At 43.7% G+C, this 17,157-nt stretch overlaps 1 protein-coding gene across 1 annotated transcript in view; it reads right to left on the minus strand.

Moving 5' to 3' along the window:
• Nucleotides 1-10,662: 10,662 nt before the first annotated feature.
• Nucleotides 10,663-17,157, minus strand: part of LOC142503888 (flavin-containing monooxygenase 5-like) — a 51,522-nt gene continuing 45,027 nt past the window's right edge. The window contains exons 7-9 of the mRNA XM_075616781.1: nucleotides 16,606-16,961; nucleotides 13,003-13,075; nucleotides 10,663-11,832 (exon numbers count right to left, since the gene is read on the minus strand). Coding sequence (XP_075472896.1) covers nucleotides 11,478-11,832; nucleotides 13,003-13,075; nucleotides 16,606-16,961 — 784 coding nt within the window. The 3' untranslated portion in view covers nucleotides 10,663-11,477. The remainder of the gene's footprint in view (nucleotides 11,833-13,002; nucleotides 13,076-16,605; nucleotides 16,962-17,157) is intronic.

A 17,157-nucleotide genomic window follows, 5' to 3' on the forward strand; every position in this document is an offset into this window, starting at 1 on the left:
GGTACACGTAGTCGTTAGCCGTAAGCCAGGGGTCGAAGTGCCAGAGAGAATCCAAATGTAAAGCCAGGTCGGTACACGAGAGGTTAACTGCAGAGAACAAGACAAGACTGAGCTGGACAAGACAGGCACACACAAAGGCTACACAAGGTTATGTTCAGCAAAGTATGACAGGAAGAGGCAGTCCTTTATAGCAGACAGGAACCAGTAGGAGAGGAGGCGGAGCGGAGGCGGGGCCTCCACAGATGCCAAGGATAGGTTGCAGGAGACAAGGGCACATAGCTAAACTTGTCACACAGCTGGGGCTCGTTGCGCGCCGTCATGCGCATGCACCGCGCACAGTGGAGGTGCGGCGCGTCCGAGGAGGCGGAGCTATGCTCGGTTGCCGTGCGTAGAAGGAGCACGTGCGCGCGCTCTGTAACAGGAGCGGTGATGCTCGCATCAGCGGGGGGTGGATCTTCGGCAGCTGCCGCTGCAGTACTATAGGTAAGCAAGGAGGGAGCACGCCGCAAGGGACACGTTCCCCGATTCCTCACAGTACCCCCCCCTTGGTGATCAAAATCTAGACGATCCAAGTACGGCTTCTGCGGATACCTGGTGTGGAACAGTCTAAGTAAGCCGGGAGCATGGATCTGGTCGATTGGTACCCAAGAACGCTCCTCCGGACCGAAGCCTTTCCAGTGCACTAAGAATTGTATCCTTCCCCTGGAATATCTGGAATCAATAATTGACTGGATCTCGAATTCCTCTAGACCTTGAACCAGTACAGGGGGGGGGGGAGGAGGAGGAGAGAGAACATCAGGGTACCTGGAACTCTGCTTGACAGGTTTTAAGAGAGAGGTACCGGCGCCTTGAAAGTCCAAATGGATGATAGTCGTGGAAATTCCAGAAAGTAGGATGAGTGTCTAAGGAGGTGACGTGAGCAATTTCCTCAGTCTTTTAGGTAGTTGGATATGGCTTCATCCGTGTGAAGAACGATATGAAATGAAAAAAAGAGAAATATAGTGCAACACAGCTATAATATACAAATAAAAAAACACAAACCGACAAAACAATTCAAAACAGAACAAACAAGACTGACAGCAAACACACAGAAGCAAGGCTGAAAGTAAAAAGTTAGTTTAATACAACTCTAAAAGTAAATGAAATTGATGGACGAATAACTCAGAGTACGCCAATCTGGTGGGGTAAAGTCAGAGTGCTACTCACAAGATGGCTATTGGTAATAAGCGATGGTAGATGGGTAAAGGATGTGGTGAATCCTTAGATGCCCGGATCATGCAGTAGGCCAGCGTACTTCTCTATACTCCGTGCCGCTCCAACAGGATGTGACGTCACCTGATGCTCTGTCACTGATGGGCGGGATTTCTCAGCAACCGATCCTTCCTTCCACTGCTCCAATGACTCCAAAACTCGGAGTCAGAGCCTCAAGCGTACCTTCGTTAAGACGTCCAAAAACGTAATGAAAAACACCCTACAAAGTTTTGTGCGCTTGCGCACACTTCCTCAGGGGATACTAACTTTTTATTTTCAGCCTTGCTCATGTGTGTTTGCTGTCAGTCTTGTCAGTGAACTTTCAAGGCGTCGGTACCCCTTTTTGTTTCGTTGTCTCATCCTGATTGTGCTATCAGATTCCACCAGGCAGCCTAGTACCCCATTAGGGAAATTTTTTATCCCTAGCTAGGATCCACCTTTTATCATTGTATTTTAGCGCTATTCACATCACTTTTTTTTTCTTAGGTTTTAAGAGAGAGACATGAAATACTGATGGTATCTTCATAGATGGAGGCAAATCAAAGCGGTACACTACAGGATTAATCTGTTCCAGTATCTTGAAGGGTCCCAGGAATCTGGTAGCCAATTTTAAGGTAGGAGTCTTTAATCTGATGCTTTTAGAAGAGAGCCATACCTTGTCTCCTGTCTTGAACCTGGGCACCTCCAGATGATGTCGATCCGCCTGGATTTTTTGTCTTTGAACGGATTTTTGAACAGTTATCCGGATCCTACTCCATGAGTCTTGAAGAGTGTTGACTCTAGCACCAGTGGCTGGAACTCCAAAAATGTTAGAAGATAAAGGAAGAGAATTAGGGTGATAGCCATAATTGATGAAAAAGGGCGACTCTTGGGTGGACTCATTTCTTAGAGAATTGTGTGCAAACTCAGCCCAGGGTAATAGATCAGCCCAATTGTCTTGAGTCTCGGAAATGAAACATCTCAGATACTGTTCCAGTGATTGGTTTACCCTTCCTGTCTGTCCATTCGTTTGCGGGTGGTACCCAGAAGAAAAAAGAAGCGAAATATTGAGTCTTTGAGAGAACACCCGCCAAAATTTTGACACAAATTGTGATCCCCGGTCGGATACGATAGAAACGGGAACCCCATGTATACGAAAAATTTCCTTGATATAGACCTCATCAAGAGTAGCAGAATTGGGAAGGCCCTTGAAGGGTATGAAATGGGCCTGTTTCGAAAAACGATCCACGATGACCATGATGGTATTCATACCATTTGAAATAGGTAGCTCTACTATGAAATCCATAGATAGGTGGGACCAGGGACGTTCCGGAATGGGAAGCGGGCGTAGCAGACCAGCAGGCTTTTGTCGACCGGACTTTTTCCGAGCACAGACTGAACAGGATGAAACTAATTCCTTCATGTCGCTCAACATCTCGGGCCACCAGAAGGTACGTCTGATTAAGTCGGTGGTTCTTCGGATCCCAGGGTGCCCGGCAGATTTGAAAGCATAACCCCACTCGAGAATCTTTCGACGGAATTTGGTTGCCGCGTAAAGACATCCCTCAGGAACCTGCAGTCCTTAAGGCACCTGCGTCTGTGATTCCAGAATCTTGTCCAAGATGTCGAAAGAGTTGGCAGCAATGATGAGTTTAGAAGGGAGAATGGTTTCAGGAACTTCGTCTGACTTGTCCTCGGAAAGGAATTGACGAGACAATGCGTCGGCCTTTAAATTCTTAGTACCAGGAATATAAGAAATTACATAATTGAACCTTGAGAAGAATAAGGCCCAGCGAGCTTGACGGGAACCAAGGCGTCTAGCGCCCTCAATATACAATAAATTCTTGTGATCGGTGAGAATAAGAATAGGGTTTTCGGTACCTTCGAGCAGATGTTGCCATTCTTGAAGGGCCATCTTGATTGCTAAAAGTTCTCTATTACCAACGTCATAGTTGATCTCCGCAGGAGAATTTTTTGAGAAATACCCGCATGGATGTAGGTGATCTTGGGGGGAATGTCTTTGAGAGAGCACAGCCCCTACTGCAACATCTGAGGCATTGACCTCCAATGTGAAAGGAAGAGACGGGTCGGGGTGATGCAGAATGGGGGCGGACGTGGAGGCTTTCTTCAGGGATTCAAAAGCCGATCAGGCCTCTGGAGACCAAGAGGAAGGATCCGCATATTTCTTGGTCAGGGTGGTTACAGGAGCCACAAGAGTGGAGAATCCATGGATAAATTTACGATAATAATTGGCGAAGCCAAGAAATCGCTGGATGGCTTTAAGCGACGTAGGTTGAGGCCAATCCAATACTGCTTTTAATTTCTCAGGATCCATGGTGAATCCCTTCTTGGAGATTATATAGCCGAGGAAGGAAGTAGAACTTTGATGAAACATACATTTCTCCATCTTGGCATAAAGATGATTCTGACGAAAACGAGAGAGTACCAGCTTGGTATGCTGAATATGTTCCGGCAGGGATTTAGAAAAAATGAGAATATCGTCAAGATACACAATGACAAACAAATTGAGAACATCCCGAAATATTTCATTGACAAATTCTTGAAAGACCGCCGGAGCATTACAGAGTCCAAATGGCATTACTAGATACTCATAATGGCCATCGCGGGTGTTAAATGCCGTTTTCCATTCGTCTCCTTCCCTGTTGCGTATAAGGTTATAAGCACAGCGGAGGTCAAGCTTGGAGAAAATGGAGGCACCTTGTAAGCGGTCGAACAGTTCTGAGATGAGTGGTAAGGGATACCGGTTCTTTTGGGTGATCTTATTTAAACCTCTATAATCAATGCAGGGGCGGAGAGACCCATCTTTCTTTTTCACAAAGAAGAAGCCTGCCCCAGCAGGTGAGGTGGAGTTTCTTATAAATCCCTTTTTTAAGTTCTCTTGTATATACTCTGACATGGCACCGGATTCTGGGATGGACAAAGGATAGGATCTGCCATTCGGGAGAATGGCACCAGGGATGAGGTCAATGGGACAATCGAAGGGACGATGCGGGGGAAGGGCTTCAGAGCTAACCTTATCGAAGACGTCAAGGAATGCAATATAAGCCTCAGGAAGTGGACCCTTAACAGTATCAGCGGTTTCTAAACCGGCAAGAGAAAGAGGAGGGGAAGCACAAGGACTATGACATGCACCAGGCCATCGTATAGGCAGTTTATCAGTCCAGTCAATTATAGGATTATGCAATTGTAACCAGGGAAGACCCAAGATTACCTGCACCGATGGTGAATGAATGACATCCAACGAGATTTGTTCCTTGTGTCCATCCTTGGTGGAAAGAGGGAATATCGCAGTCTCCAGGCAGATGAAGGCAGGTTGAAGAGGACGGCCATCTATTGCTTCGAGTTCTACGGGAATGGGCTTGCTAAGCAGAGGAATCCAGTGTTCTATAGCAAAATTCTGGTCCACGAAGTTTCCTCCAGACCCAGAGTCGATGAAGGCAAGTGCAGAAGTATGAAAGTCAGTACCCTCCATTGTGATAGGCAGAAGAATCCTTTTTGGCATATTTTCCTTGAAAGACGGACAAGAAGATATGGTACCCAAAGAAATTCCATCATACCTTATAGGCCGCGGGCATTCTCCCGGACGCGTAGGACAGCAGTATGCCAAATGACCGGCTAGGCCACAATAAAGACATAGCCCCTCGCTTCTCCGGCGCTGCTTTTCTGTAACAGACAACTGGTGAGTTCCCGGCAGCATGGGTTCAGGTGTTTCAGAAACTGGAACAAAAGGAGAGACAGTAGGAGAGAGAGATATAGGTACAGGCGTACGAGTATTCTGGCGTTCACTTCGTCTCTCTTGGAGGCGTTGATCCACCCGTATACATGTAGAGATCAGATCTTCCAGGGCAGTGGGTCTTACATGTGCAGCCAATTGATCTTTCAAGGAGTCTGAGAGGCCCTGCCAGAAGGCTGCAGTTAAAGCTTCGTTGTTCCAACCGGTCTCCGCGGCAATAGTCCGAAATTCAAGAGCATACTTCGCGACAGTCCGGTGGCCCTGGGTGATGTGGAAAAGAGAAGAGGCCGCAATAGCCTCGCGGCCAGGAATCTCAAAGACCTGCTGAAACATTTTTTTGAAAACAAGAAAGTTCTGCGTGAGTTCAGGCATTAACTCCCAGATAGGAGATGCCCAGGCCAAAGCGTCTCCGGTCAGCAATGTCATGATATAAGCCACTTTGATCTATCAGTAGGGAAGTGAGAAGGGGTTAATTCAAAGTGAATATCACATTGGATAAGAAAGCCTCGGCATCCTAGGGGTTCACCCGCATACCGATTGGGTGTCGGAAGACGTGGTTCCTGGGGTATATTTCCCACTAGAGTAGAAGCAGTTATGGTTAGGCATACCTCAGGGGGGTCAATGTTTGTTGGGCTGAATATACTGTAACGCTTGCGCGAGCCCAGAAACAAGACCTGACCCCGGCACTGAGGTGGGAAAGACTATGCCACACACCCACAGTAGCGGGGGCGAGCCCAGAAGGTGGTTTGCAGCGTTGCTGGGTCTGGGTATGTAGAAAGGGTTAATCCAATACTTGCCGGGGTCCGTGGGTTGGAGAGGTACACGTAGTTGAAGTCCGTAAGTCTGTGGTCTGGGGTTGGAGAAGTACTCGTAGTCGTTATCCGTAAGCCAGGGGTCAAGAGCCAGAGAGAATCCAAATGCAAAACCAGGTCGGTACACGAGAGGTTAACTGCAGAGAACAAGACAAGACTGAGCTGGACAAGACAGGCACACACAAAGGCTACACAAGGTTATGTTCAGCAAAGTATGACAGGAAGAGGCAGTCCTTTATAGCAGACAGGAACCAGTAGGAGAAGGGGCGGAGCGGAGGCGGGGCCTCCACAGATGTCAAGGATAGGTTGCAGGAGACAAGGGCTCATATCTAAACTTGCCACGCAGCTGGGGCTCGTTGCGCGCCATCATGCGCATGCACCGCGCACAGCGGAGGTGTGGCGCGTCCGAGGAGGCGGAGCTATACTCGGTGGCCGTGCGTAGAAGGAGCGGGTGCGCGCGCGCTCTGTAACAGGAGCAGTGATGCGCGCATCAGCGGGGGGCGGATCTTCGGCAGCTGCCGCTGCAGTACTATAGGTAAGTGAGGAGGGAGCGCGCCGCAAGGGACACTTTCCCCGATTCCTCACAGAGGGGCATTCAGGCAAACTGAAAATGCTGATGGACATGAACTTAATTAAACCTATGTGCTGCCTCCTATACTGTATAGGGGAGGATACTTAATTGAGGAATGTGTGCATACACATACACAGACATTGAACAGCAAGGTTCTGAAAGGCTTTCTAGTGCTAAAGTAATCAGTTTGCCATAATCATGCTATTTAATATCACTTTATGAAATTTCTCCTGTCTGACACCAATAGCTTACATCAGGGGTGTGCAAACAGGGGGGCGCAAGAATTTCTGGGGTGGCGCGGCGGTTACAAAAGTCCTGCGCTCTCCTCCAAGGCATTTAAATTAAATGCTGTGGGACCGTGTAAGTCCTCTGTAACTAACTTACCTTGGCTTGCAGTGACGCATCGTCATGGTACAGTAACCCAGCGTCAAATGATGCCACGGGGTCACGTGACGTTGCGTTGCCATGGCAACATGACGTCACATTATCCCGCTGCGTCATTTGATGCCAGAGATGGGGAAGGGGAAGAGGGGGTGGCATGTGCCGGGAAGGAGAGCAGGAAGGGGGGTGCATTGGGGAAAAGTTTGGCCATCCCTGGCCTAAATAAGCACCCCCGGTCTAAATTACACAGTCAGGATGTTAACAATTTATTCCAGCATTTCACCTACAGGCATGTTCAGTTCTTATTTGTCCTCTCATAAAAGCAGTCTGTTTAACTACTGTAGCATGTGATATTAAATACTTTATCACAAGGTTCAGCAGCATCTGTGTTTGACATACTGCACCGACACACTTTATTCGAGCAAATACCCGGTATGTACCTGGCAGATACCTGGAATGCGCCGCTCCTCACCTCTGACAAGCCCCGTTGCATTTGCCTTCCCAGCCTGGGTTCATGCCTGGCTGATGGGCGGCTGATCTGTTAAATGATAATGATTAGGATTTAATAGGCTGCAATGCTTCGCGTGTCTACCAGATGGCATAAATTCATGAATTGTAATGCAGTATATATATATGTACTATGCAGTATTGCAGCCAGCGGGAATAAAATGCTTCAATCCCTGCTGGAAAATACCTCAATGCACTCGGGCAGAAAACAGTCACAAACCTCAATACACCCGGGTATACCCGAATTCGTGGGACTAGCCGAGCTCGAATAAAGTGTGTCGCCAGTGTATTACAGTAGTTTGTTATTCATTGCTTGACATAAAATAGGTAGATGTCCATGGTAGAGGGCTTCTAAATGATGTAAACCTGATTTGAATGGGCCCAACTTAACTATTTGATAAATCTGGGCCTGTTTATCATAGTGAATGCAATAAAAAAACACAAACACACTGAAAAATCTAATTTGACTAAATATTATAACATTAACTAATTTCAAGATTTCTACCCATTATTGGGGTAACGGTCTAACTTAGTCAATAAAATAGGGGATGACCACTGACCTGGCTAGACAGAATATTCATAGGTTTTTGTCTTTTATTGAGAACACATGGTATTATGAGTCTGGGTCTTACCTGGGGTGCCTCATCGCAGGAATTTTACCCAGATGAGCAGAGCCAAAAGGTTTGTAAGGGACAGAATCAGGAACACTTGGGGGAATGATATCTGTGCCTGAAGGAAGTTATGGACATTGTGGACATATTTCAGCACCAATGTGTCGAGAATGCAGTAAAGGACTATATTACTCCTCAAGGTCGCCTCAGCTCGAAGGACCGCGTAGACAATATAGTACGATTCTGGCATATAGGCCACAGTGTCTACAAAGATCGGATTGAGTATGTGGACAATGAGTAGTCTAAGAGGGTACATTTCATAGAAGTACCCGATGGGAAGGAAGGGGCAATCAAGAAGCCTGACCCTGCACATTACTGCTAAAAGAGCTCCACTGATTGTAGAGATCAGTGATATACCACTCAACCACTGCCCCTGCTCTGCCTCTGTGAGTGTATTTGCATTATATTTGAAAAGCTGTATCATGTTGAATATGTAAATATGTTATTGATGTCATATCATGCGTGATATTGTGGTTGTATTATGTGACAAAGTTAAATGCATGTATATGTTATTTCATGTATGCAGAATGTATATGTTTTAAATATCCTAACGTTTGTATATTTTAAAGAATGTTTGGGACAACATTATGTTTCATAAGGGGAGTGCATAGTTTCCTCTTGGGGGACTACTAGTTTCTGTAAAGGTGTAAGGGAGTGAAGAGGTTAACTCCCTTCCAGACTGCATGGGTGTCGGATTTCATACCTGAACAGGGAGGTGTGGACAATGAACTCCTGATTAAGCGAGCATAAAAGGCAGGAAGCTGTCAGAGACAGAGAGACTGCTTCCCTCCAGAGAGAGAGAGAGAGAGGAAGTGAAACTTCTCCCAGCCGGGAGAGAGTCTGGCTGTTATGGACCCTAGGACTGAAGGAAACAGGCCTGTGGGGTCCAGCTGGGAATAACAACCAGGATAAAGATTGCTCCCCAGAACCGGCATTCCTGAAGGAGTGAAGGAGAGACACGGAGACCCTGTGAAGGAACCCCTGCAATTCAGTAAGAGACTTTCTTATTGTACCGTTTTCATATGTTTTGGGCTGGGAACCAGGTTAGTTTGCCAGCACCGTTAGAAAGGGCCACAACAAAGTCTAGTTAGTTCCCCTAACGGGAATAGGATTTTATTATTTGGTTTTCTTAAAGGGACAGTGCACCTGATTATTTGCTTTGTAGCTAATAAACCACTATAGTTAATCTTTACACAGTATCCTAGCGCCTTACTGCCCTTGTCTACAGGCCGCTCCATCACAAAAGTTTTGATTGCCTAAGGGGTTAACTGTGTGGGCTAACTCAGATTACTCCCCTCCCCTTCATGTGATGTATGATGGCAATGTTTATTTATTTTTTTAATACATGTAGGAGCTGACCCCCTTCTTCCTAAAATATTTACGTCCTTAGGAGGTGCCGGTATCTCAGCTCAGGTTTAAAGCCCCCAGTCACATGGGCCAATAGGAAGTTGCATATGACATCACGGCTTAATATTGGCCCATGTGATGGGACATCTAAACCTGAGCTGAGATACTGGCAACCCCTAAGGAGGTACGAATCTCAGGAAGCAGGGGGTACCCAGTGCTGAAAATAATGGGATTCCGCTCCTGACACCCCCTGCTTCCTACCTGGGGAGGGTGGGGGGCTATCAATAAAGCACCTTTATGTTTTATCAAAGTTCCGGCTGCCCATCTTTTTCTCCATACTTTCAGCGACGCCCAGCCCGCACGTACTCAACACCATGTAAAGGCCTGAGAGACTGAACGCTGCCATTGTACATAATCTAATGGGACCTCCTTTAGAGTCAGGTAAGGAGGGTTACATAAGGTCTGTATGTTTTTAAAAAGCTAGCTATGCTCAGACATGCATGCAGTCATTGGATAATTAATTTCTAACATTAACATTAGGTGCAGTGGCAGCTTAGACATTATGGAGTATAAACAGAGCTGCACTAGCACAATAATAGGCACAGTTTGGGAAACAACATGTTTCTCCATTGTGTCTTTCAGCAAGCTCCCCCTGGTGCTCACTTCTGTAATGGCATTATTACATATTATATTATGATCTTTAGATTGATCTCAAGCTTTCCAGTCTTGAGTAACATACTGTATGAGCCCTCGAGATTGTTAGATGCTTCTCTTCTGGAAACAAACGTGGGTGTGGATTCAATTAAACCCCTCTAGAGGTCACTAGTGTGGAAAAATGTTAGCCAAGATTGGTTATATCAATTTATTTGATTTATATACTGTAACTACTGTTACATGAGTGCATGTAGCAGACATTAACAACAATATCTAACTATAAGACAAGAAAACCTCCTATACATCAGATGTATGATAGAAACATAGAAATACTTAAAATACTGTATACAGACCACTTGATCCTTCACCTTGTGAAGCATTGGACCTCAATTCCTTCTTGGCCTTTTTCAACATTTAGGATACCCTTGTGTCTATACCAAGTGATGAGTAATGCGTACAAGGTGATATGCTTTAATGCAATCAATAACTCTGCATCACATTTTATTGCATTTTGATCAGTGATTTATTCACCAAATCTGGCTACAGTATATAGCAGGGGGACAGGTTTGTGAAGTGTTCTGCAAGTCTTTAACAAAATAAGTTCAGGATCTCCAACTTACAGCACGTACCGTATGGAGTGAGAATGATTATTGTACAAAAGTTCTTTTAACACAATTTGTTCATAACTCTCTACTCCGATCATGCATTTGAAATAACCAATCAATACTCCCTTCATATGTGAAGTAAAAACGTTTATTGAGCATTCCGAAAATGTGAGCTGATTAAGGGTCCCTGAGTACATTGCTAAAAACCATAACTGGAACATCCTAGCCTAGTAGCTTTTTGGAGACTCGGTAATGTTCTCCCTTTCATAGTTTGGCTTGAACTCGAGAGTTGGACCACACCGACACAGGACACTCAATACACAGCTAACCGAGGGAAAAAAAAGAAAATACTACAACATTATTGGTGAGGTGTTTGTCTATGAAATGATTCATCACATACGAAAGAAAAGGACTCTGTTTACAGCACTCAAAACCAAAACTATGAGAGTTATCACATAGAAGCAAAAGCAAAAATGCTACATTTTAAACACAGACCTGGGAAGGCAGTCAGTAAATACATAGGGAAATAAATGGTACAATATAGTAACCATACCCAAAAAGACGTTGACAGTGCTGTTAGCATAGGTATCAGATATTGATGATAAAATATTATTTTTTAATTATATTTGATAACTCTCATACTTTTGGTGCAGCAGAGTCCTTTCTTATGTGATTATAGTGTATATCTATCGTAGATTCCTGTATGCCCCTTCACCATTTCACTTGCATGTAATTATTTGCTGAGCAAACGTGGCCTATGTTTTTTTGTGTCTGAAATGATTAAAGATAGTCCTTACCTGCATTAGAAAAGCCCAATATCTGCCTTGCATAGCTGTTTCAAGAATATGTTAGCCTCTTTGCTACTGAAGTACAGTAAACTCTGATACAATGGAATGCACAGTCTGCTTTGCAGCGAGTAAAGATATAAATGAGACAAAAAAAGCTTTAAATATAGACAACGTAAACAGCAGCAAGGATGGCAAAAATGCTCAATATCTTAAGAAGGAATGGGATGGGAGATTTGTGCTTCTTCATGTGATCATCCAAGATGCGGGTCTTTGTGGGCTTGATAATGCGGTCTCGTTGGGTCAGGAGCGCTCCCCTGGCTCCGGCCCACTTGCCTGGCCCAGTCAGGCGATACTGGTATGGAGAACAAGGGCCGAAAAAGAGCTCCCAGGCGAGCTTGGGGTCTGTGAACAAGAATCGCAGCAGGTTGGGCTTAGCACCAAACTGAGAAGCTATTTCATCCAGGTATTCCATGAAGTCAACCTGGATAGTGTGTCGTGGGCTCTCCACATAGCTAGAAGAAGTGAAAAATCAAGATATGAAAAGTGGATATTGTAAGATAACACGGCATATCTTCTGTGTTTTCATGGGTGTCTGAAGATTTCTTTAAACAGCCAGGCTTAGTTGCTCAAGTTGCTTTCTAAGAGTATTAATAGGACGGTGTAAGTAGCCTGAAACACAACTGTACTTTATGCATTCATTTGTTCTTGTGCCCCATGCAACTTAGTTGAAACCTTTCTACTTCGTAAGTACCATTTTTGTATGGGAGGCATAAAGGCTGCTTAGGACCCTTGAAGCACCTCAATTTGGAAACCTTAATGTAAAAAAAAGTTTAACTAATCATTGAGCAACTTGTAGAATTGTTCCACAGAAAAGAAAACCACAATCCGTTTAAAAGAGACCCTTTAAAAATGCTTTTACGTCGCTGTTTCTCCAGATCTGCAGAAGATTTTGTATAAAACTTTTATAGAAGTTTATTGACCAGCTAAATGGGACTACATCTTTAATCTTTACATAGAAGTGTGGCACTTGGATGCACCATGTCAGGTTTGGGGACATTATTCAATATATACTGTAATTTGATATTTTGTAACAGTTGTTGATGCTGCAAAACACTATTTTAATCAGTCTCCATAAGGTACATGTTTAATAAAAAAAAAATTAAACCAGGTAAAAATCCTTCTGAAACAGATCTAGACAAATATAAGATGTAGTGCTAGGGTGCAGGGAGTGTGAAGAAAGTTGATAATCTTGCAGTAAGTAGTCAGAATGTTAAACTCCCAGTGTGTCATGTTTCTATGAGTTATTATATTGTAACAAGAGTCTGCTACTGAGAAAAACTGGAAATGGAAGAACATGCAATTAAGTATTAAAGGGAACAGGGTTACAATCTGCTATTTGTACAGGCCAGAAATGCAGGAACTCAATGTCATCTAACGTCTTACCTGAATCCCTTCAATATTACATATGACTTGTACTTTGCCAGCTCACCTCTTCCCTCTAAAAGAGGGTCCAACTGTATTTAACATTATATATGGACTGTTGGACATGTTAAATGTACTGCCGCCAGTGTGGATTTTAAATGGTAAATTGGACCCTTAATGTCCTCAAATCGACAATCAACACCAAAGCCGTGAAATCTAATTGTACAGTTTTTATTTGTATTATTTGTTGCATTGTTTACCGCATATCCAGCTCTTTCTTCTTGTAGGCTACATCTGCCAGCATATCTTTGTTCGAAGGTAGTTTGGTCAACCCTAGAAAAAAAACAAGATTAAACTCATAAAAAGGGCTAAGTCAAAGCGTTGGCTTTCAAGCAGGATGCTGCTCATGTGAGAATTGTGTTCTGACAATTTTCCCACTATATGAACACACCTATCGGACATATTCCAAGATGTTATGTACGAAACGCTTTACTTTTGTTGTAATTTGGCTTGCTTCTGTTATTCATTTTGTTTTAGTTTTTGGTTATTTTTATTTATTGGGTTGTATTTTGTATCTGTTGATGCCTTTGAATATTGTTACTTCTTTATTTAGTCTTGAGCGTATATTGGTGAACCAATATTATGTACAGTAGATATGACAGTCTTTGCAAGATTCCAGCCGACAAATTAGTTCAAAAAACTCTGGCAACATTTGTACATTTGTCATTGCGCAAGTTTTTGTGGTGTGTGTGTAAGGACAACCTCAAAGATGGGTGTTTAATAATATTTTATGAATGTTGGCATTCTTACAAATTATTGTGCAACGCCAATGTTTTAAATGTGTTTGAACATATTGCTATCAGGGCAGTAAGATGCCAGTCGGGCTTGGGAGTTGTTAGCCGAATGTTGTGCTTAGGGCAAAAGCCACCACTGCTTAATATAGGATAAACTCCAAAACTGGTGTTCAGGTAAACGTCCCAAACTTGAAAAAAATGAAATGGCAGCAGAGGAATTGTACAATTGGGTCCATATTTACTGAGTTGCTATAGTATATATATCTTTTTTATATAGTACCCACTGCGACGTTAGGGGCAGCCTGGCCTGCACATAAAAGGTTAAGCCTGGCAGTTGCCCTTACCTGTCAAGATAGTTGACTAGGTTACAGGCTAAAAGACCATCTTATTGCAGACAAAATGGTTGACTAGTGTGTTTCTGTGTATCCCCCTGTCAGACCGTTTATTCCCCATGCATATGTAATGTAATGTATTCGTTTGACTCCTTTTGTGTGCTGGGCTTGTAATTCACTTAGTCAGCCAGCACACAAAGGAATCTTGGCCTGATAGCTACAGGTGGGCTGGGCGAGGTGCTCGGGACACTGGAGGAGTGGGGAGGGGTGTTAACTCAGGTCTGGGGAACCTGGACTACAAAAGCCCAGCCATTGCTCGTCCCAGACTCTGAGGCTTCTATTGCTGCAGAAGGTATCAGGCTGAAACTGGAAACGGAAGACTGAGTCCTAGCCCCAACCGACTCAAATCCCAGTTTGAATTGCCCACTCTCCTTAAGCCCACCTCTGTCTGCTGTCAAAAAGCACTGTTGCCTCCCACAGTCCTTATTGGCCCGTCACAGGCAATCTCTCAATCTGTGATTGTCTGATGTAGCAATCCGTGGTGTGATTGGCCAGCACGTAGCATCTATTTTCTGATTGGTCAGCACCTGGTCTTCCATGCTTTTAGAGGGAGACCAGGAATCTATATGTAAATACCTAATGATCACAGTTACTTCGGTTAGATCCAGACTCAGTCTGAGACAGTTGGTGTGTTACTCCGAGGTTTTTGCTGGAGACACACAGATCCATAACAAGGCTCAGTTGTATAGACGAGCGGGACATTTAAACTTGCTAGGATGCAACTAGCATCTCTACGGTACCGTGATACCCTGAGGCTAGGAATCCCACTGTAACCCCTGCTATGAGTGTAACCCTGAAACTGTGTATTGTGTTACTCCTGTTTGCTCCAGCCAAAATAAACTTGTTTTATTTAACTTCTTCATTCTGTCAGGCATTTGCGATTGTGTGTATAAAACAGTATGTGCCATATATTGTGGAGCAGTTCTTGGTCTGAGGTCCCACACAGTATCCTCAAAGGGGATAAATAGTATTCAGAAAAAGACTTGAGCGCAACCGGCATATAGGATAAGCCCTGTCTTGGGAAGTGCATGGTAAAATATATCTCACTATCTCTCTATGTAACAATCAGAATCAGATGATAGGAAAGGAAATCCCTGCACCGGAGATCTTACAATCTAAGTGGTATTTTTGAAGATTTACATAGACAGAAGATGAGGGAAAAGTGCAGTATATGGCAGTGCTTGACCACAATGGTTGGTAGGAGTGACTGTGGGTGTGGGACAGTCGCCATGTGTCTAGGCTATTTAAATACTTCATTTAAGACGTGAATTTTAGGGTTTAACTTAAAAGTGAGGAGAAAAAGGGCTTGGCGTATACTGAGTGTGAGGTAGTTCCACAGGTAAGGGGCAGTAAAGTTGAAAGGAGTGGTAATGAGACAGTTATGAGTAGGAGATGAGCAAGGGCATAGTGAGAGATCAAAGCCGATGTGTGGGGAGGATCAGATGAGTGGAGAGCCTTGAAGGTAAGGAAGAGAACTTTGTACTGTGGGTGATCCGAAATGTTATGGGAAGCCAGGAGAGGGATTCAAGGAGGAGATGAGCAGAGACCATTTTGGTTGAATGTGAAATTATTTTAGCAGCAGCGTTTTGGATAGATTGCAAAGGAGAAAGTTGTGAAGCAGGGAAGCCTGTTAGTAGCATGTTAGAATAATCGTGACGGGAGAGGATAAGTGTATGCATTAACATTTTTGGAGTAGATTTAAATACGAAAGGGCAGATCTTGGCAATATCATGAAGGAAGATGCGACAAATGTTAGCCATGCCGTGAATGGTAAAGGAAAAGGAGGAGTCAAATGTCTCTCCTACGCAACTTCCTTTTGCAGCAGGATAGATAGTAGTACCGTTTACTGGGATGGAAAAGGGGATATTAGGCCAGGTTTAGGTAAAAAAATATGAAAAGTTCAGTTTTAGACATATTAAGCTTAAGGCACCATCCATGAGGATATATCCAGGAGGCAATCAGAGACGTGGGACTGGATTGCAGGAGTGAGGGTAGGGATGGATAGATATATCACCGTATCATATGCATAGACATGGTACTCAATGCCCAAAGAGTTGATGAGGTCACCAAGTGATAGTGTGTAGAGAGAGAAAAGGAGAGGTCCCAGAACAAAGACCTGAGGTACACCCCCAGACAGATCAACAGGAGACGAAGACATGTTTAGCAACAGAGAACGAAAATGTGCAATTGCTTTAGACAACTTCCAGGGCCGGAAGACACTTTATGGTTTCTTCTTGTCTGCAATGATTAGTAAATATGGCCCATAATCACTATCATAGTGCAACCTGGGAACTTTGTAATGCAGTGAGAATTTCAGAGGTAAAATAAAGATCTGTCTTTATTCATTGGGGGGGAGTATTATTTAAAATGTGATGAAGCTCCAATTCCATTAATACTATTTTTTTTATTTCCGTTACTATCATGCATATTAAATAATACTAAGAATAACCTAACATAAAATAATCACTGCAAAGTCAGTGGTTTATTAGTAGCTAGCTACACGATCGCAGTTGTTGAAGAATGAGATAACAACTAGGTTTATGAAAAAGGATAAGAGACTCTGAAGGTCGCACCGAGATTTTATGGCTTGCTAAATACTCTTTCAAACATAAATGGTTAGCAACAATATAGTTGGGAATTAGCTGTAATGTACACCTTGCTATGGCAACTCACTCACCTTTGAAAACTCTGGTGGCCCAGCGTGACTGAAGTTCTGCAATGGGCATGATGGCCCCTATGGGCTGGATGAGACCTATAAAAGCTACAGTCGTCTTCTCCAGATTTGGTGGGAAGACGTGTTTGTATAAGGGGATCTTGTTGTTTTCAACTTTGAAGTCCGAGTCCTCAAAGAAAGGGAAGGAGAAGCTGTATCCCGTAGCAAAAAAGATCACATCGATGTCTTTCTCCACCGTCCCATCTTCAAATATCGCATCTGTCTCTGTGAACTTCGTCACATTGGGTTTCATAAGTACCTTGCCGGAAATGATCCGGTTTGGTAGGTCATCATTCAGAGTTGGGTGTTGACTTAGAATTCTGCACACACATGGAAGAGATCAAGAATTCAGCTAAATAAAGCAACAAAAGCCTAAAGTCTGATCCGTTTTAAAAGTCGCAGTGCCACCTATTACCAAACTGAACTAATCTAAGTAGCATTTTTTAAAAGTTATATGATTGTGGCTTTATAGTTTAAATATCTGCACTATAAATCATTTTTTTTAATGATAGCTTT

This window comes from Ascaphus truei, chromosome 10 (genome assembly GCF_040206685.1).
Source record: "Ascaphus truei isolate aAscTru1 chromosome 10, aAscTru1.hap1, whole genome shotgun sequence".
Lineage (NCBI taxonomy): Eukaryota > Metazoa > Chordata > Amphibia > Anura > Ascaphidae > Ascaphus > Ascaphus truei.